The 25973-nt window shown below is 38.2% G+C and overlaps 1 protein-coding gene across 6 annotated transcripts in view; it reads left to right on the top strand.

The window, feature by feature from the left end:
* PTPRM (protein tyrosine phosphatase receptor type M) overlaps positions 1–25973 on the top strand; it is a 784719-nt gene that overhangs the window by 333867 nt on the left and 424879 nt on the right. For all 6 annotated transcript variants that reach the window (XM_019797919.2, XM_011222861.3, XM_034642281.1 and 3 more), the window contains exon 4: positions 5842–5920. In XM_019797919.2, coding sequence (XP_019653478.1) covers positions 5842–5920 — 79 coding nt within the window. The remainder of the gene's footprint in view (positions 1–5841; positions 5921–25973) is intronic.

Here is a 25973-nt window from a genome sequence, read left to right as displayed (position 1 = left end):
TATATATATATATATATATATATATATGAATTAGAGGATATATATATTTGGTGTATGTGTATGACTGCATGGTTGTGTATTATATATGTGTGTGTGTGTAGGTATGTATGTATATACGTATAGGTCAGGCATGTGTGTGTGTGTGTGCATTCTACATATACGTAGTCTCTTATGCCTCCTAGTTAAAGCAGTTCAGTAAAGAGTCCAGACTTAGAAGTAAAATAGACCTAGAGTTACACCCTGACCCTGCAATGTACTAAATGTGTGATCTCAGAAAAATTACGTAATTACTTTCTGAGTCAGCCTTCTCATACCTAAGAGGGAATTTACTTACTTACCTCAGGTGGTTGACTGGGGAAAATTACATAATATACGCAAAAGATACCTGAGACGTAGATGAGTGCAATATATAAGTGGTTTTGAAATTTTTGAATTTTCTTAAAAGAAAAGACTTGGTGTGTTTCTTAAAGAGACCCAAACTTCGCTTCTAATATAGACTTCCAATGTATTCTGTTCTATTTGATAAAGGTAAGCACGGGCACATCTGTAAATCAGTTTGTTTCACCTTTCTTTTTCCTTTTCCGGTGGTGCTGTTGGTGTTCTCATGTTATTACTTCTTTCCTCTGACCTCAATCTTTTTGGCTCTCGATGCTGGCGTCTTCAGACGTCCGAGGGACTCCTGCTGGGTTCTGCACACTCTTGTTATAATTCACTAGAGCAATACCTGTACTTTCAAGAGAGTAGTTCCTTATTTGACAAAAACAGACAAATATATTTTTGCTTTTGAAGCTTTCTTGGTAAGGGCACTGGCTAGGAAAAAGTACAAAATGGAAAACTTGCCAGATAACAAGAATTCAAGACAAGGAAACCTTTTTATGGGAGTCTAAAACCTGTTTTTAAGAAACCTATTTAAAATAGTCCTCCTGTTCTGAGCTGGATGCCTTAACCCTCATGTTTGTTAGAAGCAGCAGAGTGAATCTCTTACTGGTCAGATGTTCACATCAAGTTAGCAGTCAGTCTAATATCGTTCTGTAGCACCTAAATTCAGGTATTTTCATTTAATCATATTTATTTCAAAACAGTAAACTTTTCAGTACACATCAGGCCTACTTTTTAATTGTGTTATGTGTTGAAACATTTATATACTAAACTATAAACTTGATGAAGCAGCTAATAAGACTTATACTCATAACCCCTTTAACTGAAATTACAAAAAGCGGTAGAAAATGGTCTTTAAAAACTTGCTTCACTTTTTGGAAAGAAGCATTGAAGTTATTGTTTCCAAACGTGCAACACATAATCCACCTTCTTAGGTATGATACCTAAATGTGTCATGTAACATTTTTATTGGTATATTGTATGTCAATACATACGTGTGTGTGCAGTGTGTAGACACATGCCCATAAACTTACCTATGAAGATTATTTTGTCCTTTTTGTCTCTACAGTTAGAGAAACTAAGTTAAGTCAGTGCCGGAATCTGCCAAGCTTTTTAAGTTTATTTTCCAAAATTTCTAATTAACTGAATGGAGCAGTCCATTGTTCTCTTGCTGTATTTGCAGTCAGATGCTTCTTGGTATTCCAGTTGGAAGACTGAGGGGAGCAGATAAAGTTTCAGAAATAAACCTGTGTTTGGTTCTTTTGTTGTGGCTTCATTGGCAAGTAATCTTGCTGGGAATCTGAGTGCATGGCCTTGCTGCTGAGTCTCCCTGACTCTGGTCCAGCAGGGACACTTGTAAGTCCTTTTGGGGGCATCTGTGAGTTTAATGAGCAGGCGGAGAATTGGGTTGAAGGTTGTGTTGGCTGTGTCAGAGGTGTCCTGGTTGGTTGGGTAAGGACGTGGAGAAAGATCACAGTGCTATGAGTTTTGTATTGTTCCCACCGGTTATTTGGCCATTGTCTTGTTCTGTTCATTCATTGTGTTCCCTAGTTTTTTGGAGCTAAAGCTTAAATTTCATACATTTGTCTAATATTTGTTTGGATCCTTCTCAGAGCTTACAGTAAATATCCTATAAATAGTTGAACAATAAGATGCAGAATCTTTAAGTGTGAAACTTTGAGGGTCATAAACTCTGTGAATGTGATGGATGAAAAAAAACAGGTTCAAAGGTTTTAGGGTGACTTATCGAGGTCTCTCATTTCTTCCCCTCCATTCTTTCTCTCCCATTCTTTCATAGGGCCGTGGTCCTGTATTGGTTTAAGTGAAATATTGTGCTTTAATTTGCACATGGCAACTTCAAAAATAGATCCACATGGACATTTTATATGTATAGTATATTCTAAGAGTTAGCATATCTCTTCAAATATAAGGATTGTTCCATTTTTATAAGAAGCTTCAACCCTTGTAGTTGATAAAGTAAAAATATAGTTTGTTGTGAGAAGGACAATTTTGCATCTGTTCTGTTCATGATGCTTATCACAGAGCTTAACACAGAGCCGGGAAGAAAGAGAACACTCTGTGGAGACTTGAATGAATGTGTAAGAGGGAAGGAAGAAGGAAGGGAGGTCACTTGGGAGGAAGGAAGGATGAATGAACATGTCTGGTTTTGGCTTTCAAATACCCCTTTCATGACCAGGGCCATGGAGTTCTTGGGCAGCTGGTGGTCACGGACATTGGTCTGTGCTGTGGCCTTTGTGACCAGCAACTGGCTGGGTCCTGCGCTGTCTGCTGTTGCTGTCTCCTCCCAGGGCCCCAGCTTTGAGGGCATCTGGAGGGCTCTTTCCCCTGCTTGCTCTCAGGGCTCATCTGCTTTTTGTTTTCTCATTTGTCCTCTTCTAGACCTCAGTAGAGAGATAAATATGCAAGATCCCATTGTAATAATATGTATGCATTCTTCCTTTCTTTGCGTCATCAGTGAAAAAAATATATACTTATGAACAAGACAAAGTTTTTTTGTTTGTTTTTGTTTTTGTTTTGTTTTTTTCATTTCTGTTCTACATTGGGCCTTTCCTCTGCCCTGTGTGTCTTGTATTTCAGTGCGGTGGCTTCATGGCGTGGGGTTATCTAGTCTGGCAGGTGTTTCTGGGATGACTTCTTTTCTAGGGAGCCCCCGAGCTTTTTCATTTTGGGCTCTGCTGACTGCTTTTTCCATTTTTACATCCACTGCACACACACACATAATGCAGTCCTATGTTGAAATATTTGTTCAGGCAATGTGTAGTAGTGAAAAGACCCAGAAAGACTGGGTTTTTAACAATTATTTTGTATCTGAATTTCTTTGTTCTTGAAATATTAATCCTTGAAGAATTTTTACATGAACTAATAAATAAGATAATGGAGTGATATCTGCCCGGTATATATACTGTATTATGCACTTAGTAAATGGTAATTTATAGTAACTTTTTTAAGTTAAAATTTTTGTGGAGATAATTATGGAGTCAGACAGCAGTAAGAAATAATACAGATTCCTGTGTACATAGTACCCAGTTTCTTCCAATGGTAGCATTTTGCAAAGGGAAAGTATAGTATCACAACCAGGTTATTGACGTGGTTGAAATCTACAGGGCTTTTTCAGTTTCCCGGTTTTATTTGTACTTGTGCACGCATGTGTGTGTATTTAGTTCTATAAATTTTGGGGTTTTTCTTTTTACTGTAGTAAAATACAAATAACATAAAATTTATCGTCGTAATCATGTTTAAGTATACGGTTCAGTGGTATGAAATACCTTCTTAATGTTGTGCAACTATCACCAGCATCCATCTCCAGAACTCTTTCCATCTTGTGCAACTGAAACTCTGCGTCTGTAGAATAGTAACTTCCCATTCCCCCTCTCCTCATCCCCTGGCAACTAGCATTCTACTTTCTGTCTCTCTAGATTTGATTGTTCCAGGTAGCTCATATACACGGGGTCATATGGCGTTTGCCCTTTTGTGGCTGACTTATTTCACCCATCATAATGTCCTCCAGGTTTCTCCATGTCATAGCATGTGTTGGAATTTCCTTCCTTTTTAAGACTGAATAATAATCCATTGGATGTATTTACCCCATTTGGCTTGCCCTTGGTGGCTTCCGTGTTTTAGCTATTGCAAATAAAGCTGCTGTGAGCTGTACAGTTTTATTACCTGAGGAGGTTTATGCATCCACCACAGTGAAAACCTTAAAGGTTCCAACATCACAAGGATTACTCACTTGTGTTGTCCTGTAACCACCCTCCCATTCCTTCTCCTTCCATCCCTAAGCCCTCGTAACCACTTATCTGCCCTCCCTTCAAAAATGTTGACTTACACAATGCTACATAAATGGAATCATACAGTATGTAATCTTTGTGATTGGCTTTTTTGCTCAGCGTAATCCTCTAGAGATCATCCTATCAATAGTGATTCCCTTGGTATCATTGAGTAGTGCTCCATGCTATGGCTGTACCACAGTCTTTTTTATCATTTACCGTTGAATGCCATCTGAGCTGTTTCCAGGTTTTGGCTACTCTGAGTAGAGCTTCTCATTTGTGTAGATGTTTTTATAGGAATGAAACTTTTCATTTCTCCAAGAGTGCAGTTGCTGGGTTGTTTTAAGACTTAACAAATTTATCTTGCATGAGCCACAGTCTCCTTGGTGATGCAGGTATATGTAAATGGAGATGAAAATAATGTCATGTGGACCTTTTTAATAATAGCCTGATAAGAGACAACTTTAGACAATCATGTTAAGAACATCGATAACTTCTTAATGCTTCATTTTTCTCCTTTAACCTCAATTTCTCTGAAGTGGCTCTACAATCTCAAAAATGTCATTCATTCTGAGAACTTCAGAGCCTATTGCCCTTCTTTTCTTGCCTTACTTTTCCCGTGGTCAAACATTTGCTAAAGACCTCTTGATTTTACCACTGTAGAGATTTTTATGTCATTCTGCTCTTAATTCATACCTCTGCCATCTGAATTTCAGCAGCCACAGCTTTTTTATATTACTAAAATAGTGTCTTCCCTGGAGTCCCTACCTATGAGAGGAGCCTCTGTAACCTGGTCACAGCTGACTTTTATAGCTCTAGGTCCCAATGCTCCACTTCATGACCATGGCCATGTCTATCTCAGGGCCTTTGCACCATGTCTATCTCAGGGCCTTTGCACATGCCCAGGAAGAAGCCTTACTCTCTTTCCTCATTCATATTAGGAGAAATGCAGCCTCCTCTCGGGAGGTCCTTTTGGTATATATTATTAGGAGAATATATACCAAGGAGAAATGCAGCCTCCTCTCGGGAGGTCCTTTTGGTATAGGACCTCCTAGGAGAAATGCAGCCTCCTCTCGGGAGGTCCTTTTGGTATATATTAGGAGAAATGCAGCCTCCTCTCGGGAGGTCCTTTTGGTAGGAGCTGTTAGGAGAAATGCAGCCTCCTCTCGGGAGGTCCTTTTGGTATATATTATTCCGTACCCTGTACTTTTCTTTCACAGCACTTATGGTAGTTTTTTCATTTTAGTTGTATAAAACCCAGGGCCCCACACGGCTCAGCATGGTCATAGAATCCCCTCAAAGGAGTTGACTGGAAAATAAATTCTCTTAAAGCAATTTAAGTCTCAACATTGTCTGTGGTAAATGACTTTAAGCCTCTGTCTTCCAAATAGTAGCTCTTAACCATGTTATTACTCCCTTACCAGGTGAATGTTGAGGTAGGATGCTATCTGACTCACCCCTTCCCTGAAAACTGGATTGGGATCTTTTCTATCTTTGTCATCTTAGAACCTAGAACATTGACTGGCAGATATCAGGCGCTCCACTGATGGTTGTTGGGAACATGAATGAATGAATGAATGAATGAACGAACGAACTACATGTCTTGTATGTAGGAGACATTTGGTAAAACTCCGACAAAATGAGTGAATACTGTAAATCTTTCTTAATTTTCCAGGTGATTTTTGAAGTGATAACTTCTGGACATCAAGGCTACCTCGCTATTGATGAAGTGAAGGTGTTGGGACATCCATGCAGTAAGTTGCCACAACTTTTACACATTTGGGTCCGTCACTGGGGACATATTTATGCTACAGGTTAAGAGAAGACACTGAAACCTGGGGAGAAGTTATCCTGCCAGAAGAGTTCCCGACAAGGCTTTAGGTATTGCTTTGTTAGCCAGAAGTCCAAAAACATCTATCTCATGTGTCATTCATTGTATGTAATGAAGATTAGGAATGGGGACTAATGGGCTACTTTGATATAATCAGACATCCTTGCAGTGATCTGTGGATTTCCCTCTTAAATAGAAGAACAGGTTAAACATTGAGAATCTGTGCATTTTTCTCCTAAATTCAGTGTATTACTGGCCTACTTTCAAAGAATATGACCCCAAACAGGTCTGGGATCTGTGAAATACAAGAAATCTACCTAAATCTAACTTAGAGATTCCAAAAATGGCCTGATCTTCATCTTTTAAAATTAATACTTTAAAAATCCCAATGAGTGATAAACACACACTTCTCTTTTTTACTGTTCAGTATCAACAGCTATTAACAGGCTGTCATATTTGTATCTGAACCATTGTCATTAAATCAAAATAAAATATTACATGTAGCCAGTCCTGTTTCTCCCCTGCCTCCTCTGGGGCCACCACTGGGATGAGCTTGCTGCTGCCCCCTCCATCTGTAAGGTTCATATTCCACAAGCAGTAGAAACAGATGTAGCTGTTTTAAGCAGAAAAGCTTTGTATAGAAAGGGAATTGGTGACAAATAGAATCACGGGGAACGTCGGTGATCTAGGCTCCAGTAATGGGTGGGAGCCAAAAGGGAAACTCTGCAGCCAGAACCATGGTGACTGCTATGCCTGAGGGGCCATCCATAAGGGCAGGGGTGCTGCAACCTTGCCACCTGCTGGAATATTTGTCACTGTCTCTGTACCTTTGCCTCCCCGGCCTTAGACTCAAGACCTCAAGTGGGATTGTCAGGGTTGGCAAGCTAGAACTTGTGCTCATTCCCTTGCTAGCGATCGGGGTCATCTAGGAAAGCCCACTGTGGCTTTTTCGCCTTCTATCCTGGGAGTCAGGCCAAGACTTTTACCAAAAAACATACATGGGGCATTTCCCAACCCCAGAATAGTACTTTGAGAGCTTAACAACCAAAATGCTGCAGATGTCTGTGTGTGGGCATGCGTGTACATGTGTGTGCATGTGTGGGGGGGTGCATGTAGGTGTGCTTTTCCCCATAATCACTGTGTGGTTCATAAAAAAGTAAGAAAGTAATGTTTGCCTTTTGTAAATTCTAATGAATAGTATCCAACTATCCAGATTGCTCTGTATATTTTTTCTCCACTTGGCATTATGTTTTTAAGGTCAATCCATGATATTCTATCATAGGAATATACTATATTTTATTTCTCTATTCTTCCTTGAACATTTAGTTTTTTCCCCCCAGTTGTTCTTCATGACAAACATGGCCGCAGTGAACGTCCATGCGCGTGCCTCGGTGCAATGTACCAGAACTTCAGTAGGACATGTTCTTAGAAGCAGGATTGCTGGGATGTAGGGTAGAAACACTTTTAGTTTTACTAGATGCTGCCAAATTTCTATGAAAAGTGTCTGAACCAGTTTATAGTCCCACCAGCAATGCATGGGAGTTTTATTTTCCTTATATCCTTGCCCAGAATTGATATTGTCAGACTTTAAATCTTTGGCCATGTGAGGGATGGCAGCCTGCTTTATTTTTAGGGCCCCCAGCATGAAGGAGAGACTGGCTGGTTCATACATTCCTGGATTTCTGCCGATGGTCCCTACCCACGTTCCTGAGAAAGTGGTTATACCTGCAATGATATTAAAGATACATACATTTGCAGAAGTGTCTCTGCTTTTATTGCCTGGGTTGAAGAGATCATGAGCTCATTCCCTGTGGTAGTTACTGAGAGCCCTTTGTGGTTGTCATCTGACGAGGGCATCATGGCAGCGCAGTCATCTGATTCCATCCAGAGGCATTTTGCTCTCTCTGAGATCTTTCTCTGGTGCTCAGAGCTTGCCACAACACCAAAGTTCAAACACCGCAATCATCTTGCTCCTTACTGAGGCAGACGTTACTTCTGTAACACGTTGCATTTGCCTTCCTTCTGTCAGCAAGGCTGGTGAGTTCAAGAAGAATTTCTCCCCTTTTTTTTCTGAAAAGGCAGGAAAACGAACAATGCTGTACCTAATTGGAACAGCAGGGCCAATTTAGGAAGCGGAATATAATTACCTGGTTGGAACTTGGCCAGATCCTCAGAGTAATAGCCTTGGGCTTGGAAAAATGCCATGGGGTCTTCTAATGTACATAAATGATCCCGCCTCCGATTCACCTCTTATCAGGAGGTTAAAGAAAATAGAGGAATGATGCATGCCTACTATGTGCTGAGCGCTCCCGTTACTCAGAGCAACCTTCGCCCCAAGACAGATGTTTTTGCCGCCGTGCTGCAGATGCAGAGGATGAGGCCAAGTTTGCAGGTGTCCGTCCTGCTGTCTGTCCTGGGTTTTCTCTACATCTGGCCATCAGCCAACAAAGTAGCTCCTGATGCGTGGCTCCTCCCATTACGCAGGATTTGAGTCATTGTCTTCAGTAAGATACAAAGACGTACTTAATGCTTGTCTTTCTATCAGAGCCTCCCGAAATGTGTCTCCTGCAGTTCTGTTCATTCCTTCCAAGCTCAGCTGCCTGTAGCCACAGACATGGTGTTTATGGTCTCTCCTTTGGAGAATACTGGTGCTAATACCTAATTGGCTTTGCAAACTGCTCTTAAGAGACACAGAATTGCAAAACGGGCTCTGTACCAGGGTGATGTATGGTACAACAGCATTTTGAACTGTAAGCTTTAAATGGTTTTGATGATGGCCCTTCTGTAGTTATTTTTTCCTGAATCTCTAAGTTTATGGAGAAAACATGCAAATAAAGATTTTAAAGAAGGCAATAGCTTGGTCTTAAAATGTAAAGCTTTGCAGGTAATATTTTAAGGGATTTCCCAGCAAGATTTCTGAATAATAATCAATTATTTTGAAATCATGATGGTCATTAGATTTAAATCATAAGGGAGCATAAATATTTCATATCTAAAACTATGCTTTCCAAAAAGATGCAAAACTGCTGAACTTTATTTACTTCCCTCTAAAGGCTCCTGTTTCGATCCATATAGGTTTATGAGTAGGCATTTCAACATTTTTTTTAAAGTACTTGTTCTGTTAAGAGTATACAGTTGCTCATAAAATTGATTTTAATGTCGTGACAATAAAATGCAGGATCAGCATGAAATGTGGATATGGCTTGCGGAATCAGCAGCTCGATGGCTTAAGCCCACTTCTAATGAACACAGATAATTTTTGTATTTGGTGTGCACACTCAAAATATATTTTGAATTTGGTTCAATAATCCTAGTAGGAGAACCTGAAGAAGCATTTTGTCAGCTTCATAATGTTGTCTCCTATTTTTAAGCAGGTTATAAGCTATGCATGTATGGGTATTTCTGTTATCACCTTGTAGTGCTGGCGTGTATCTTTATGTCTTACAAGCCATGCAGCATTTTAACAGGTTTATTGAGAAATAATTCACGTATCATACAATTCGCCCACTTAAAGTGTACAATTCAGTGTTTTTAGTATATTTCCAGAGTTAGTGAAACCATCACCATAATCAACTTTAGAATATTTTCATCACCCCCAAAAGATACCCTGTACCCACTCTTGGTCAAGTCTCCATTCCCTTGGCCTCTGCCCTGTAGGCAATTACTGATCTACTTTCTGTCTCTATAGATTTGCTTGTTTTCTCAGAGTTCATTTAAATGGAATCATACAGTACATGGTCTTTTCTGTCCGGCTTCTTTCACTTCCCACAACATTTCGTGGTTCCTCCATGTTCTAGACTGTCAGTACTTCATTCCTGAAGCTGAGAAATAGTCCATTGTATGACACACCGCAGGTTCTTTACGCGTTCATCAACTGGTGGATGTTTGGGTTGTTTCTAATTTGAGGCTATTGGGAATAACACTGTGACGAACATTTCTGTTACAGGGTTTTGTGTGGACATTCGTTTTCAATTCTTTTGGAATCATACTTAGAAGGGGGTTACTGGGTCACAGAATAACTATGCTTAGCATTTTGGGTAACACTGAAATTTTTTATCAAACTGGCTGCACCATTTTACATTGAGGATCGGGGTTCCTGCCAATATTTGTCATTTGTCTTTTTTTTTTTTTTTTTTTTTACCTCCATGGCTTTGAAGTGGTATTTCTTTGTGGTTTTGATTCCCTAATGGTTAATTAGTAAAGCTTCTTTTTGTCTGTTTACTGGCCACTTATGTACCTTTTTAAAGGAATGACTATTTAGATTTTTCCCCATTTCTAATCGAGTTATTTATCTTTTCTCCTCAGTTTTATTGAGAAATAATTGACATACATCACTGTAAAAGTTTAAGGCATCAGCATGGTGGTTTGATATACATTTATTATGAGATGATTACCACAATAGCTTCAGCTAGCATCCATCTTCTCATATAGATACAATAAAAAGATATAAAGAAAAAGAAAACAAATGTTCTCCTTGTGATGAGAGCTCATAGGATTTAGTTCCTTAACGTTTCTGTGTATCACACACAGGGAGAGCTGGTCCTCATGTTGTACACCACATCCCTAGTATTTATTTATAACTGGAGTTTGTTCCTTTTGACCACTTTCCTCCCTTTCACCTCTCTATCATCTCCTCCTCTGGTTACTACAAGTCTGATCTCTTTTTCTATGAGTTTTTTTTTCTTGTTTGTTTGTTTCGTTTTAGATTCCATATGTAAATGAAATCATACAGTATTGGTCTTTTTCTGACTTATTTCACTTAGCGTAATGCCCCTTAAGGTCCATCCATGTTGTCACAAGTGATAGAATTTCCTTGTTTTTTATAACTGAATAATATTCCATTGTATGTATGTTCCACAACTTCTTTATCCACTTACCAGTTGATAGAACCTTAAGCTGTTTCCATGTCTTGGCTGTTGTAAATAATGCTGCTGTGAACATGGGGGTGCAGATATCTCTTCCAGTTAGTGTTTTCAGTACATTTGGGCAAATTGCTAGAAGCAGAATTGTTGGATCATAAGGTAGCTCTATTTTTAATTTTTTTGAGGATCCTCCATACTGTTTTCCAGTGGCTGCACCAATTTACATTCCCATCAGTGTTGCCTTTTCACCACATCTATCCTGGTATGTGTTACCTCTTGTATTTTTGATGGTGGTCCTTCTAACAGGCATGAGGTGATATCTCATTGTGGTTTTAATTTGCATTCCTCTAATGGCTAGTGATGTTGAGCATCTTTTGTTTTCATGTACCTATTGATCTTTCATATATCTTTTTTGAAGAAATGTCTATTCAGGTCCTTTGTCCATTTTTTAATTAGGTTATTGTCATTTTTTTGCATACATTTTGGATATTAAATCCTCATCATATATACAGTTTACAAATATTTTTCCCATTCCATAAGGTTGTCATTTCACTTCGTTGATAGCTTATTTTGTTGAGCAGAAGTTTTTAGTTCGATGTAGTCTCACATGTTTAATTTTTGTTCTTTTCCTGTGCTTTAGGTGTCATATCCAAAGAGTTATTATTAAGATCCATGCCAAGGAGCTGTATTCCTTTGTTTCTGTCTAGGAGTTTCAGGTTTCAGGTCTCACATTTAAGTCTTTAATCCATTTCAAATTAATTTCTGTGGATGGTATAGGATACGGGTCAAATTTCATTCTTATACATGTGAATATCCATTTATCCCAGTTCCATTATTGAAAAGACTGTCTTTTTTCCATTGAGTATTGACTTCCTTTTTAAAAAATCAGTTGACTGCATATGCTGGGTATATTTCTGGGCTCTCAATTTTGTTCCATTCATCAGTTTGTCTGTTTTTATGCCAGTACCATGCCATTTTGATGACTATAGATTTATAGTGTAGCTTGAAATCAAGAAATGTGGTGCCTCCTGTTTTGTTCTTTCTCAGGATTGCTCTGGATATTCAGGGTCTTTTATGGTTCCATGTAAGTTTTAGGAGTGTTTTTTTCTACTTCTATAAAGAAAATGCTACTGGAATCTCAGTAACATTTGCATTGAATTTATAGATGGCTTTTGGTAGTATCGACATTTTAAAAATATTAATTCTTGGGTTGCCTGGGTGGCTCAGTCAGTTGAGTGTCTGCCTTTGGCTCGGGTCATCACCCAGGGTCCTGGGATTGAGCCTGGCATCAGGCTCCCTTCTCAGTGGGGAGTCTGCTTCTCCCTCTCCCTCTGACCCTTCCCTCTGTTAGTGCTCTCACTCTCTCACTTAAAAGAGTAAATTAAAAAATCTTTAAAAAATAATAAAAGTAGAGCTACCTTACAACCCAGCAATTGCCTACTAGGTATTTACCCCAAAGATACAGAGGTAGTGAAAAGAAGGGGCGCATGCACCCCAAGTTCATAGCAGCAATGCCACAATAGCCAAACTGTGGAAGGAGCCGAGATGCCCTTCGACAGATGAATGGATAAAGCAGATGTGGTCCATATATACAATGCAGTATTACTCAGCCATCAGAAAGGATGAATACCAACCATTCGCATCAATGTGGATGGAACTGGAGGAGCTCAGGCTGAGTGAAATTAAGTCAAGCAGAGAAGGACAGTTATCATATGGTTTCACTAATATGTGGAACATAAGGAATAGCATGGAAGACCACAGGGGAAGGGAAGGAAAACTGGACAGGAAGAAATCAGAGAGGGAGATAAACCATGAGAGCCTCTGGACTCCAGAAAACAAACTGAGGATTACAGAGGGGAGAGGGGTGAAGGGATAGGATAACAGAGTGATGGGTAGTAAGGAGGGCACGTGTTGTGATGAGCAGTAGGTGTTATAAGCAGCTAATGAACTGTTGAACACTACATCAGAAACTAATGATATACTATATTCTGGCTAACTGAACATAATAAAAAATTAAAAATAATTAAAAATAATTAAAAATAAAAATATTAATTTACAGTCTATGAACACAGGCCACCTTGCCATTTATTTGTATTTTCTAAAATTTTTTTCATCAGTGTCTTATAGTTTTCAGTGTAGAGAGCTTTCACCTCCTTAGCTAAATTTATCCCTGTGTATTGTATTGTTTTGATGCTGTTGTAAATGAGATTGATTGCTTTATTTCTTTTTCAGAAAATTTGTTGTCAGTGTATAGAAATGCTACTCAATTTTATATGTTAATTTTGTACTCTAGGACTTTACAGGATTCATTGATGTAATAGTTTTTTGGTTGAGTCTTTAGCTTTTCTTCTATATAAAATATGTTATCTGCAAATAAGGATAATTTCTTTTCTTTCTTTCTTTCTTTCTTTCTTTCTTTCTTTCTTTCTTTCTTTCTTTCTCTCTCTCTCTCTCTCTCTCTCTCTCTCTAATTCTGATAACTTTTATTTCTTTTTCTTGTCTGATTGCCCTAGCTAAGACCTCTAGAACTGTGTTGACCAGAAGTGGTGAAAATGGCAATCTTGTCTTACTCTAATCTTAGAGGAAAAGCTTTCAACATTTCACCATTCAGTGTAGTATTATCTGTGGGCTTGTCATATGTGACCTTTATTGTGCTGACATATGTTCCTTCTATGTATAATTTGTGCAGAGTTGTTATGAATGGATATTGAATTTTGTCCATTGCTTTTTCTGCATCTATTGAGATGATCATATGATTCTTTTTCTTCATTCTATTAATGTGAAACAATCCTATTGATTGATTTGCATATGTTAAACTATCCTTGCATCCTAGGAATAAATTTCCCTTGAACAAGGTGTATGATCCTTTTAATGTGCTGCTGAATTGGTTTGCTAATATTTAATGAGAATGTTTTCATCTACAGTCATCAGGGATCCTGGCCTGTAGTTGCTTCCTTTTGTTTTGTTTTTAGTAGCATTCTTTTCTAGTTTTAGTATCAGGAAAATGCTGGATTCATAAAATGAGTTTGGGACTATTTCCTCCTCTTCTATTTTGTAGAAGAGTTTGAGAAGGATTGGTGTTAATTCTTCCTTAAATGTTTGGTAAAATTCAGTGGTGAAGCCCTTTAGTCCTGGGCTTTTCTTCGTTGAGAGATTTTTGGTTAATGGATTCATCTCCTTACTCATAATTGGTCTATTAAAATTTTCTATTTCTTCCGGAATTAGGCTTGGTAAGCTCTAAGTTTCTATGAATTTTTTTCCATTTCTTCTAGGTTGTTTAGCTTGTTGGCATAAAAGTTTTTCTTGCATAAAAGTTGTTCTTGGTAGCCTCCTGTAACCCTTCGAATTTCTGTGGTATCAGTTGTAATGTCTCCTATTTCATTTACAGTTTGTTGCTTTGGGTCCTCTCTTTTTTAACTTGGTTAGTCTACCTAAGTATTTGTCAATTTTGTTTATCTTTTGAAAGAACGAACTCTTAGTTTAGCTAATCTTTTCTAATGTTTTCTGTTCTTTGTTTTTTCTGCTCTAATCTTTGTTGTTTCCTTTTTCTGCCAACTTTGGGCTCAGTTTGTTCTTTTTCTAGTTCTTTAAGATGTAGAGTTAGGTTGTATATTTAGGAACCTTTTTACTTCTTAAGTCGACATATATGGCTATGAAGCTCCCTCTTAGAACGACTTTTGCTGCATCCCACAAGTTCTGATATTTTGTGTTTCCATTTTTGTTTATCTAAAGAAATCTTTTCTCCCCTTTAATGTTGCTTTGATCCATTTGTTGTTCAGGAGGGAGTAGTTTAATTTCCATGTGTTCATGAATTTTCCAGTTTTCCTTTTGTTATTGATTTCCAGTTTCATTCCGTTGTGGTCAGAAAAGATTCTTGGTACCATTTCAATCTTCTTAAATTTGCTAAGACTTGTTTTGTGGCCTAACATATGGTGTATCCTAGAAAATATTCTGTGTATGCTTGAGAAGAATGTATATTCTGCTGTTGTTGGATAGAATGTTTTATATATGCTTGTTAGGTCTGTTTGGTCTATAGTGTTGTGCAAGTCTGCTGTTTCCTTAATGATTCTGTGACCACATGCTCTCTCCATTGTTGAGAGTGGGGTATTAAAATACCCAACTATTATTATGTTACTGTTTATTTCTCCTTTTGTTTCTAGAAGTTTTTGCTTTTGAATGTCACTGCTTCACCATGGTGTATATACATCTTCTTGTTACTTCTACTTGTTATAGCTCCTTGACGTAGTAGGCCTCTTTGTCATTACATAATGACTTTCTTTGCCTCATTTTATCATTTTTAACTTAAAGTCTGTCTTGTCTAAGTATAGTTACTCCTGCTTTTCTTTTCTTTCTTTCTCTTTCTTTCTTTCCTTCTTTCTTTCTTTTCCTTTTCCTTTTGCTTTTTCTTTTTTCTTTGGTTACCATTTGCTTGAAATGTCTTTTTCCATCCCTTCACCCTCATCGTATGTGTGTCTTTTTTTTTCCATGTTCAATTAGCCAACATATAGTACATCATTAGTTTTTGATGTAGTGTTAAACGATTCATTAGTTGTGTATAACATCCAGTGCTATGTGTGTCTTTAAGGCTAAAGTGCTTCTCTTGTAGACAGCGCATTGTTGGATCTTGTTTTTGTTTTTTATCTATTCAAACTTTCTCTGTCTTTTAATACATTTATATTTAATGTAACTATTGACAGGAAAGAACTATTTCCATTTTGTTAATTTCTGGTTGCTTTGTAGATCTATTTTTCCTTGTTTCTGATTCTAGTGTTTTTTTTGTGTGTTTCGATGTTTTTGGTTTTAATATGCTTTGACTTCTTTGTTTTGTCCTTTCGTGAAATTACTACAAAATTTTTCTATATAATTCCCATAAAACTTACATAAAATATCTTAAACTTGCAACACCCTATTTTAAACTGACAACAATTCAACTTTAATAGAATTTGGAAGCTTTACAATTTTACATCTCTTCCTTCTCACATTTTAGGTTATCACAAATAGGTTCTGTTGTTACAATTTATATGTTTTTTATATTGTGTAACTAACAACAGATCATTCTATTTATAGTTATTTTTACTATGTTCTTTTTTAAATAAATTTTAGAGCTGTAAATGAGTTATGCACCACTATTATCATATTGTAAAATCTAACTATGAGTATAAATTTACCATTACCAGTGAGATTTACTTTACCTTTTTATATTTTTATGATGTTAATTAGCATTCTTTTACTTCCACTCAAAGAACTCCCTTTGGCGTTTTTTTTTTTATTAAAGTATAGTTGACATACAATGTTGTATTAGTTTCAAGTGTACGACATAGTGATTAGATAATTCTGTACATTATTCAATGCTCACAATAAGCATAGTTACCATCTGTAGCCATAAAAAATATTAAAGTATTATAGACTACATTTTTTATGCTGTACTTTCATCCCTGTGACTTATTTTAAAACTGGAAATTCATTCCTCTTAATCTGTTTCATCCATTCTCCCACTCCCCTTTAGCGACCACCAGTTTGTTTTCTGTGCTTATGAGTCTGTTTCTATTTTGTTTATTTGTTTTGTTTTTTGATTACACATATACATGAAGTCACATGGTATTTATCTTTTTTTGCCTGACTTATTTGACTTAGCATAATACTCTGTATATCTGTGCATGTTGTCACAAATTGGCCCCACCAGTTCCCAACAGTAGTGCTCGGGGGTTCCCTTTCCTCCATATACATGCCAACCCTTGTTATTTCTTGTCTTATTCATACTAGCCATTCTGATTGGTGTGAGATGGTATCTCACACTGTAGTTTTGATTTGTGTTTTCCTGTTGATCAGTGATATTGAACATCTTTTCATGTGTTTGTTGGCCATCTGTATGTCTTCTATGGAGAAATGTCTATTAGGTCCTCCACCTATTTTTAATCAGTTTATTAGGTATTTTTGGTGTTGAGTTGTAAGAGTTCCTTATATATTTTGAATATTAACCCCTTATTGGATATATTATTTTCAAATGTCTTCTTTCATTTAGTAGGCTACCTTTTGAAAAAGATTGAAAACAAAAACCCACATGGCATATATTACATAAAGTGTATATAAAATCCAGTACTATGGTATTTTACAACTTTTGAATATGAAACAAGTTAGTAATATTTTTAACATTTAAGAAATGCTGACTTCATAATATAGCATCCCAGGTTCAAAATCATTCTTATTTTATAAAATAAAATTATTTTTCCCTCACTGATTTATTTGTATATACACATATTGCTTGCCTATTTCTAAATTTAGATTTTTTATGAAGACATTATAAGCAGTATGATTAAAATAAGAATAATAGTGACAAAGAATTAGAATTGTTTTCTGAATTACATTCTGTTGAGTAATGACAGATCACATGCTTTGGTTGAGAGGCACATGGTATTCAGAACTGACATTTCATTTTAAACACATAGGAACCTAACTTGGATTTTTCTCCCCCCAAATATCAGTCATTCTTCTTTAAGATATGAGTGACTTATAAAAGTTATTTGTATATAGTACCTACCTTATTTTTCTATGACAAGAATGTTGAGTCTGTTTGGCCACTTGAAAAATTATTTCACTAAGATCCATCTTTATCTTTCAAGCAAAAAAAAAAAAGTTTGGTCCTGTAACCAATGCAGAGCAAAGCTTCCTGCTTCTATCACAAGAGTTACTTGGCCTCTTTGGCCCTATACACACATTCGTATAATGGGGATGCTAATAACAATGATGGTAAACTCAGTGGGGTAAATGTGAGGATTAAATGAGTTGATGAACATCAAGAACTTAGAACAGTGCTTGGCACATTCTAAGAGCTCAATAAATGTGAGCTGTTATTGCTATTTTTAGGCACTCCATCCTGATGGATCCACTAAAATAAGTTAGCAACAGATTAAGTAGCTAAACTGATCAATTATTTACATGGAGTGATTTAGCAATGTCCATCTAAAAATCTAAAAAGAAAAATGTTTGCAAAATGTACTGTGTCTCAATGTGGGCAGTCCCAGGCCGTTCCTTAGGCAGAGGTTGGCTTCCTTGTTTGTGAAGACGTGCTACAGGAATAAAAGAGTTGATTGATTGTTCTGGCAGTTTGGGAATGCCTCCAGTTCATTTCAACCTATGCCATTACATTAAAATGCAAATGAAAATAAGAAAGGGTCAGGACCCAGTCCTCTTTTGCCCTCTCCAGTCTGCACTTTGATCTCACAAATTACTGTTCTTTGATTTTGTTGTTAGCATTTTGTGCAGGCTTTGAAGGATCAATAATATGAAACATTCTACAAAATGATTTGCATCTTGGTCAATAGTTCCTGGCTTTGGGATCAAAGTTTGATTTGAGATCAGTTAATACCTGAAAATCTCTATTAACACTCTTTTCTTAATAAGAAGCAACAGAATATGGCAAAGATGAGAAAATAGGAGAGTTGTAGTAAAAATCCTGTTTGATATTCATGGAAGATATTTAGTTTTTAGAACTCCTGCAGATTTTAGAAGAGAGCTGGCATTGCATTTTGAAAGGGTATCCAGGAGATGAATGGGCCTATAAATTTGGAGAGAGAGAAAGAATTTTTCTTTTTTAATATGGGACAGATTGAAATTTTCTACTCTAACGGTGCTATACCTGGTGTCACAATTAAGATAGTTTGGCAGGGTTCTGAGCATACAGCTCAGCATGGGATCAAAACTTTTCTGGCTGTAGAGCTTTTTTTCTTGGGATCTTTTCCAGTTTCCAGTGATAGAATAGTTATTTTAAATAGTAATGAACATTTTTGAGGGTACCAGGCACACAGAATACCTTCCTGGCTTCATCTTGTTTAATCTTTTTCCCAACCCTATGTGATAAGTACTTTTTTTTTTTAAGTCCCTGTTTTACAAATTATATATACCCACTAAGGCTTGGGTTGAAGAACTTTTGCTTCTGTTCAGAGGTAGCAAGGGGCTGAAATATTGATGCTTGAATGTTTGAGCACATGTGGCAGAAATCTAAATCTTAAAATAGTGTCAGCCTTTCCCATTTGAAAACACTTCTAGAATTCACATCACTGGACAGGGAGAATCCAGGCATCTTAAAACTTTGGAAAGATTATATAGGCCTTTAACATTTATTGAAAAAAACCTTACAAACACTATTATTAGAAATTTTGACTTCCATGTTCTTAGAAGAAACTGATCTGGATAATAGAATTCCACAGTCCTTTTGTCTTGTTCACCCTGGTGGATGAGTTACTATCTTCCATTTAGGTCAATTAATTATCTTTCATCTGAAAAGGAGAAGTTGCTTATAAAATTGTTTATGCTTAATAGGTTTGTATTATGTGCTCATCTGGTTTTCATTTGAGTTGTGGCTTTTATTATCTTAGCTAGATTATTTTTTTCTGGCAGTCTTTTTCTCAACTAAGCAATGCTATTTCCCAAACCAAAGACAGTCTGTTCCAGGGAAGGGCCCTCCCAAATACAATTTGAACAGAGGTATAAATTCCTTAGACCTTTAACCTTACTGTGTGAGTAATATGCACTGGCAGTCTTTCAGAAAGCTGTATTAAAGATCAAAATAATTCTACAGGAAAAGTAATAACTTTCATTCTGTCCAACAAATCTTTAAGAACAGGGGCAAACAAAGACAGACTTTCACATAATCATATCTTTGGCCTCCAAATTAAAAATGTAAGTCGTATCCTAACAAACAACCCCCTGGAGGCAGTAAGTATTGCTTACTGTATTGATAAATGAGTTTTTCTGTGTCTTTCTTTTTGGTTCAGTTCGCCATTGCTTGAAAATGAAAGCAGTCTTCCTGAGGTGGGCTTCCCAGTGGATGAACAGCCCAGTGGCAGAACTAGTGACAGTTCGATATTCACATTATTTATTATTATTAAGTTAGCTGACAGAGCTTAGTACGTATATTTCATGAGTTTCTCAAGACAGATTACAGAAATTAACACTTGGTATTTTTGAGCGTGTGGTGAAAAGAGCTCTTTTATATGCCCTGCTAGTAGAGAGTTAGTCACTGTACAGTACATCCCTAGGTTTTGATGTGAAGTTCCATGATGCATTGTTTGCATATAACACCCAAGGCTCCATGCAATACGCGCCCTCCTTACTACCCAACACCGGCCTATCCCAATCTCCCACCCCCCTCCCCTCTGAAGCCCTCAGTTTGTTTCCCAGATTCCATAGTCTCTCGTGGTTCATTCCCACTTCTGTTTACCCTCCCTTCATTCTTCCCTTCCTTCTCCTACCGATCTCCCTGCTATTCCTTATGTTCCATAAATGAGTGAAACCATATGATAATTGTCTTTCTCTGCTTGACTTACTTCACTTAGCATAATCAAAAGTCTTTTTAAAATGTATTTCTTTTGTCTTATTAAATTCAGTTTCTGAAAAGTTATCCTAAGGAAAAAGCAGAAAGTCTATATGATGATTTAATTATGAAAACTTTTAATTATGTATAAGAAACCCAAATGTTCAACAGTAGAGGATGGTCAAGTAAACTTTGATATGTCTTTATCACGTATTCAGGTCTTCTCAACTTCGACCCTATTGACATTTTGGGTCAGGTGATTCTTTTTTGCGGGGGCTGTCTTGTGCACTTCAGGCTGTTTCACACCATCCATGGTCTCTTTTCACTAGATACCAAGAGTACCTCCACCTTCTCCATCCCTGTTGTGACAACCGAAAATGTCTCCAGACATTGTGAGATGTTCCCTGGGGGGGTGCCATTGCCCCAGTTGAGGACCGTCGATGTGTATCAGGCAGATTTTCAGAAAGTTTTAGATGTATATTTAAGATGGGAAAAAGCTGACAATATTTTGTTGGTTTTTTTTAAGTGCATGGTTACCACAAAAAGGGAGAAAGGTACCAGTAAACCATGTTAGAGGGTATTTAGTTTTCTTAATGGCAGGGGGTTGTTCTGATAGTACAATGCAAAGCCAGAAGCTCCCACCAGAGACCCCAGATCAACCCATGAATAACATAGCTGCCCATGATATGTCCCCAGAGAGAGGATTCTACCAAGTGCTAGAAACTTCGTTTTTTGGTTCCAATGAATTTTTTTTTTAACCTTCATTCCACCGCTCCCCATTCCTACCCCATTTTCAGCTATTCTCATGATTTGGCTTTTCATCTGTCTTCTCACCTAGTGCAATAAATAATCTCTATGAATGTTCCTGGATGAATCAAAGTTCAGTTTCCCAGCTTTCCTCAGGTTGTCCAGGCTTTAGGTCAACATGCTATGTGTCTCCTCAACAGGTTACAGGATACGTTCCATTTTTTAAAAACAGTGTGCAGAAATACATGCATATTTCCAAAATTGCTTCTTAGAGAGAAAATTTTATATGATTAAAAAATTAAATACTTCTCTATTTTTAATGTTTATTATTGATAATATTTTCTTAAAAAAATTAAATTATTTAAAAACAAATCCTAGGAAAAAGAATTAAATTGATTTCCAATATCTTGGACATTTTTAAATATATTAAGCATATTAGTAGGAAGAATATGTAAGTGAAGTTGACCCAGGTAAGTTGTTTTCAGATGCCATTCAGATCTGGGGGAAAATGAATTATACTATTTCTCAGGCAGTTTGGAAACATGCTATAGCATTTCAAAAAAGAAAAAGAGAACTGTATGGATATCCCACCCTTACTCCTCCAAAATAATTCTCCTGCCATGCTAGATAAGGGATGAAATTAAAAATTTCAAGATTTGAAATTCATTTTTTGTAAATGATTTTAGCCCATGGGAAGCTTACTCTTGATGTTCAAACTAAATGTATTTTAGCTTTCCCCTTGTGCCACTCGGAAGTATAAAAGCCTTTGAAGGGCTGAAAATCTCTAATGGTTATATCAGGAAAGGAAATGTTACTATAGGGAAGAGAATCTTTCTTGCATTTTTTCATCTGTAGGAGGAGAGGGGACGTTAAGCTGTGTTGTCTCCACATACTTTGATTAGACCTTCTGGTTGAGAAGTTTAAGAGAACTCACTTGTAGTGCATAAGAAGAGCGAGAGAGATTTTGAGAAAATCCTTGGGGGCCTTGAGGAGTGGGACGGAGACAAAGGAGAGGAGAAGGAGTCATAGGTGGGTTACAGGGCAAGAAGGCAAGGCCTAAGACGTACGTGGGCAACACATGGAGGTTTTGCGATGGATTTTTAGAGGAAACCTTTTTGATTTTTAATTTTTAGTAGCTTAACTATGTAAGGAAATACCAGGGGTGATACTCAAAATGCTTCCCAGCCTTTTAGGACAGGCTCAGAACTGACCCTGGGCTTACCCAAGTAGGGTGAAACAGCAGAATAGCACCCCAGGTACCACACCCCTTTACCAGAAGTTACAAAAGATGGCCGCACACTCAAAACCCTTGTCTTAGGGACCCAACTTGTTACAGTGGCCTTCAGCAAGAGATGAGCAGAAGGAGGCATGAGATGGACGGGAGAGGGCAACATCAGTGAGACGTCCTGCCTGTCAAACAAGCAGGATAATCTGTCTTTAACAATCCACAGGAGCATGAAAGTAGAGGTGGTGCTCAATGTACGTGGGAGCCAGCTTGGGAGATTTTCTCAAAGGAACCATTGAAGTTCTAAATTATCCTTCGCAAAGTCATGCTAATAGGAAAGGAAGTGGACAGAATTAGCCCTGTCCTGGGGGAGCACGTGGGCATCAGGGATTTGGAAAGGGGCACGCCAGTTGCATGAGTGGTTCCCATGAGAGGAGCAGGACGAAACAGGGAGGAGAGAGGGGCCAAAACCGAAACCTGATGAAAGAGCTTCCAGCCCCAGAGGCACCTTCTACACAAGGAAGCCTGGGGTTCCAGCTTCAGAGAGTATACTCGTTCTAAATGTGACTCACACCATAAGCCTGGTTTTGGTTTACCCATGGATGCAAGAGGGGTCTCCAAAGGGGGCGCTGAAGACACAGCCCCCATACCCAAAATACTCACGGAGAAAGCAAGCAAGGACTCCATCACTACAGGTGGAGCACTACCGAGGCAATGGCTGAGGAGGTGACAAGGGGCCTTATCTGGCCTTGAACGAACCGCTGAGAGCGGGCAACAGTCCGTAGCAGGCCAGTCGCAACTGACACCGCACCTCCTGGTCTACCCACTTCTCTGCCCAGCCCACTGTAAACCCTGTGTCTACAAATGTCTCCCTCACTAGCCAGCTGCTGCCATGTTCTGGCAGTCTCTGTTTGAAAACTCCTCTTCACCCTTAGGGAAACATGCCTGTCCATGCTTTCTGCGTACTGGGTTCATCTGAAGTCAGCTGTCTTTCTCATTTGCCCCTACCTTTCCCCTAGGACCCAGTTTTTCCTTTATTGGACAGAAGGGTCTGATTTTTTTTATTATTATTATATGTTAGTCACCATACAGTACATCCTTAGTTTTTGATGTTGTGTTCCATGATTCATTGTTTGTGTATAACACCCAGTGCTCCATGCAATACGTGCCCTCCTTAATACCTTCACTGAGCTAGCCCATCCCCCCAGCGCCCCCCCAACCCCTCAGTTTATTATTTTTTTAAACTGTGTTCTTAGGACAACAGTTCCCTGTAGTAGCTATCAGCCTCTAAGTGCACCTGGCTTGTGAGCTATCATCCTGGTGTGACCCCAGCAGTGGATCTGGCTCCAGCCCTCAGCTCACCAACGGCGAATACAGTGGCTTGTTGTTGTCTGTTGTCTGGATGCCCTCTGTCTGGGGCGTGGCATGATGTCAGGTCTGACTCTGGAGGGTTTGTCTGCCCTTGTGGAAGCACACAGTTAACTGGAGTGGCTCCAAGGTTCCTGATAATGGAGAACTTCCTCTGTGGCCAGCAGGAGTATTGTGTGGTGACAGGGTAACAGCTTCCTTGTTCCCAAGAGTCTCACATTGCACTGTGGGAGTAGAGGACACCTACCCGGTGCACACACACTCTGGAAAGGGAAGTGAGCTGAGTCCTGATTCTGAGACAAATCTGCATTTAGGGGAGGAGCACAAAGAAGAATGAACAAAGGAAAAAGCTGCAGGAAAATGACTCTGAAAGTAGAATTTTGAAAGTTTTTTTGGGGAAGGTTTGGAAGGTCAGTGTGGCTGAAAACATTTCTTCTTCGAGACAGTTAGGAGGAGGAAGGAATAAAGGCTGTTGGGCCACTTAAGGGCTTGTGGGTAATCCAAGGAGAGCAGTTTCTGTAGATGGACAGAGGCTGTGTGACTGGGGGACCCCTTGAAAGGGGACCCCCAGTGCTCAGGGTGGTTGACAGGAAGTGTACCTTAGCAGCTCCCTAAGGAGCCAGCAGTGCAGGGCTCTGTGTGTGTGTGTGTGTGTGTGTGTGTGTGTGTGTGTGTGTGTGTATACATGTGCGTGTGTCCTGAAAGCCTGCAGAGCATAGAGCGCTCTGATCAGCTACCGTGGAATCCCCGTGAAGCAGCTGAAATCTGCTGCTATACAAACACACGAGTGAGCAGCGGAGTTTCCACTCCCACCAGCTTTCTTCCTTTCTTGGATGCTGTGTACATAGTCTAGTGTGATGTCCGATGGCTGGGGGTAATGTGCTTAGAATTATTTTACAGGGGAAAAATAGTCGAAAAAGTTTCCAGTTGCCGACAGGTGTGCTATAATGGACGTCTTGTGTTGGATTTGAAGAAGAGGAATATTCTATTTGCTTATATTTCCTTGACAAGCAGACAGCTTTTTTGCTTCCAATGTAGTCCTATTAATTTGGTCAAATCTCAAATTCTTAATGATTTCTATTGATATTGGGAACCCCTAATGTAGGTAAAACTAAAATAGTAATTGTTAGGAATTTTTGTATAGCAAACATTTGTTCATTTGTATCAGAGGTGAGGATAGGAGAGTAGAATTCTACAGAAGTTGAAATTGCAAGTAAACAGTTTTAAAGAATATAAAATCAATTTAGTTAAGTAATACAAATCAATTTAAATAATATGAATTCATTAATGAATTTTAAATATGTATTTTATTAATTTTTAATAATTTTATTATTAATTTACAAATAAGAGATATTCAACTCAGTGTGCCTGGGCTTTGGAACTGTTCACACTCAGGTTCTGACACTTACTAGGCAAGAACCCACAAGTTCCCCCATCTGCAAGGTGGAAAACATACCTACCTCACAGAACATTTGTGAATGTTCAATGGAAAAGTTTCTGGCACATAAATGCTCAAAACATGTTACCTTTGCCATTTTCTAAAAACAAAACATCTTTCAGCTTTTTTGGGAACAGAGACTAGAAGAGAAATTTGATTTAGGGACTTTTTACAGAGGTCTTTAAAAACCACAACATCATGTTATTCTTGGCCAAGGACAATTTAGATTAATGAAAAATAGGTCATAGGGCTTTAAATTAATATATTTGTATTAGAAACAATGACCCGCAGTTATACTGCTTTTTTAGGAGTTATTTAGGACATTCTGCATGCTGAGGATCATGAATACATTTTTCGAATTAGTAGTGGCCTCCAAAGTAGTAATGGGCTTTTCCTGTGTGTTACTGATATTTAAATGCATTTCTCTTTGTTCTTGGTAGTAACCCACTTCCATTCCTAATTATGTTCTGCACAGGCTAATATTAGTGCTGGTTTATCATGTTTGGGTACTCAGTAGTGGGGTACCATTCTTTGAAGGTGTCTAGACACGGCCTAAAGACACATTGATGGTGAGGACAAGCTGGCAAGGCATAAGAAATTTATTCTAATTATTGTCCAGATTTATCCATCCCTCCCAGAAAATACCAGCATCCTGTTCTCTTCCTTTTCTACTCCCTAACCTCCTTCTTCCCAGCCCCTTGCTTTTACCTTATCACTGCTGTGATAAGAGACTTTTTCCTAAAAAATACAAGTTATCATAAAATTCATAAAGTTTCATAAAGTTTAATTCCTGACCTGTCATTCCAGTTCCTTCACACATGTGTTCAGTCTGTTGCAGATATTTGGTCTGTGCTTCTCAGATCAAATAGAATTATCCTTTATTCAGAGGGTTGTCCCCCATGGACAATGTATCTTATGAGACTTACTGTTGTTTAGCATTTGGAACCATTCTTTCTTCTTGAATTGGGAGTAAGAATCAGCAGAGGGGCGCCTGGGTGGCACAGCGGTTAGGTGTCTGCCCTT

This window comes from Ailuropoda melanoleuca, chromosome 14 (genome assembly GCF_002007445.2).
Source record: "Ailuropoda melanoleuca isolate Jingjing chromosome 14, ASM200744v2, whole genome shotgun sequence".
Lineage (NCBI taxonomy): Eukaryota > Metazoa > Chordata > Mammalia > Carnivora > Ursidae > Ailuropoda > Ailuropoda melanoleuca.
The sequence above is the reverse complement of the archived record's forward strand: the minus strand, read 5'-3'. Positions and strand labels throughout refer to the sequence as shown.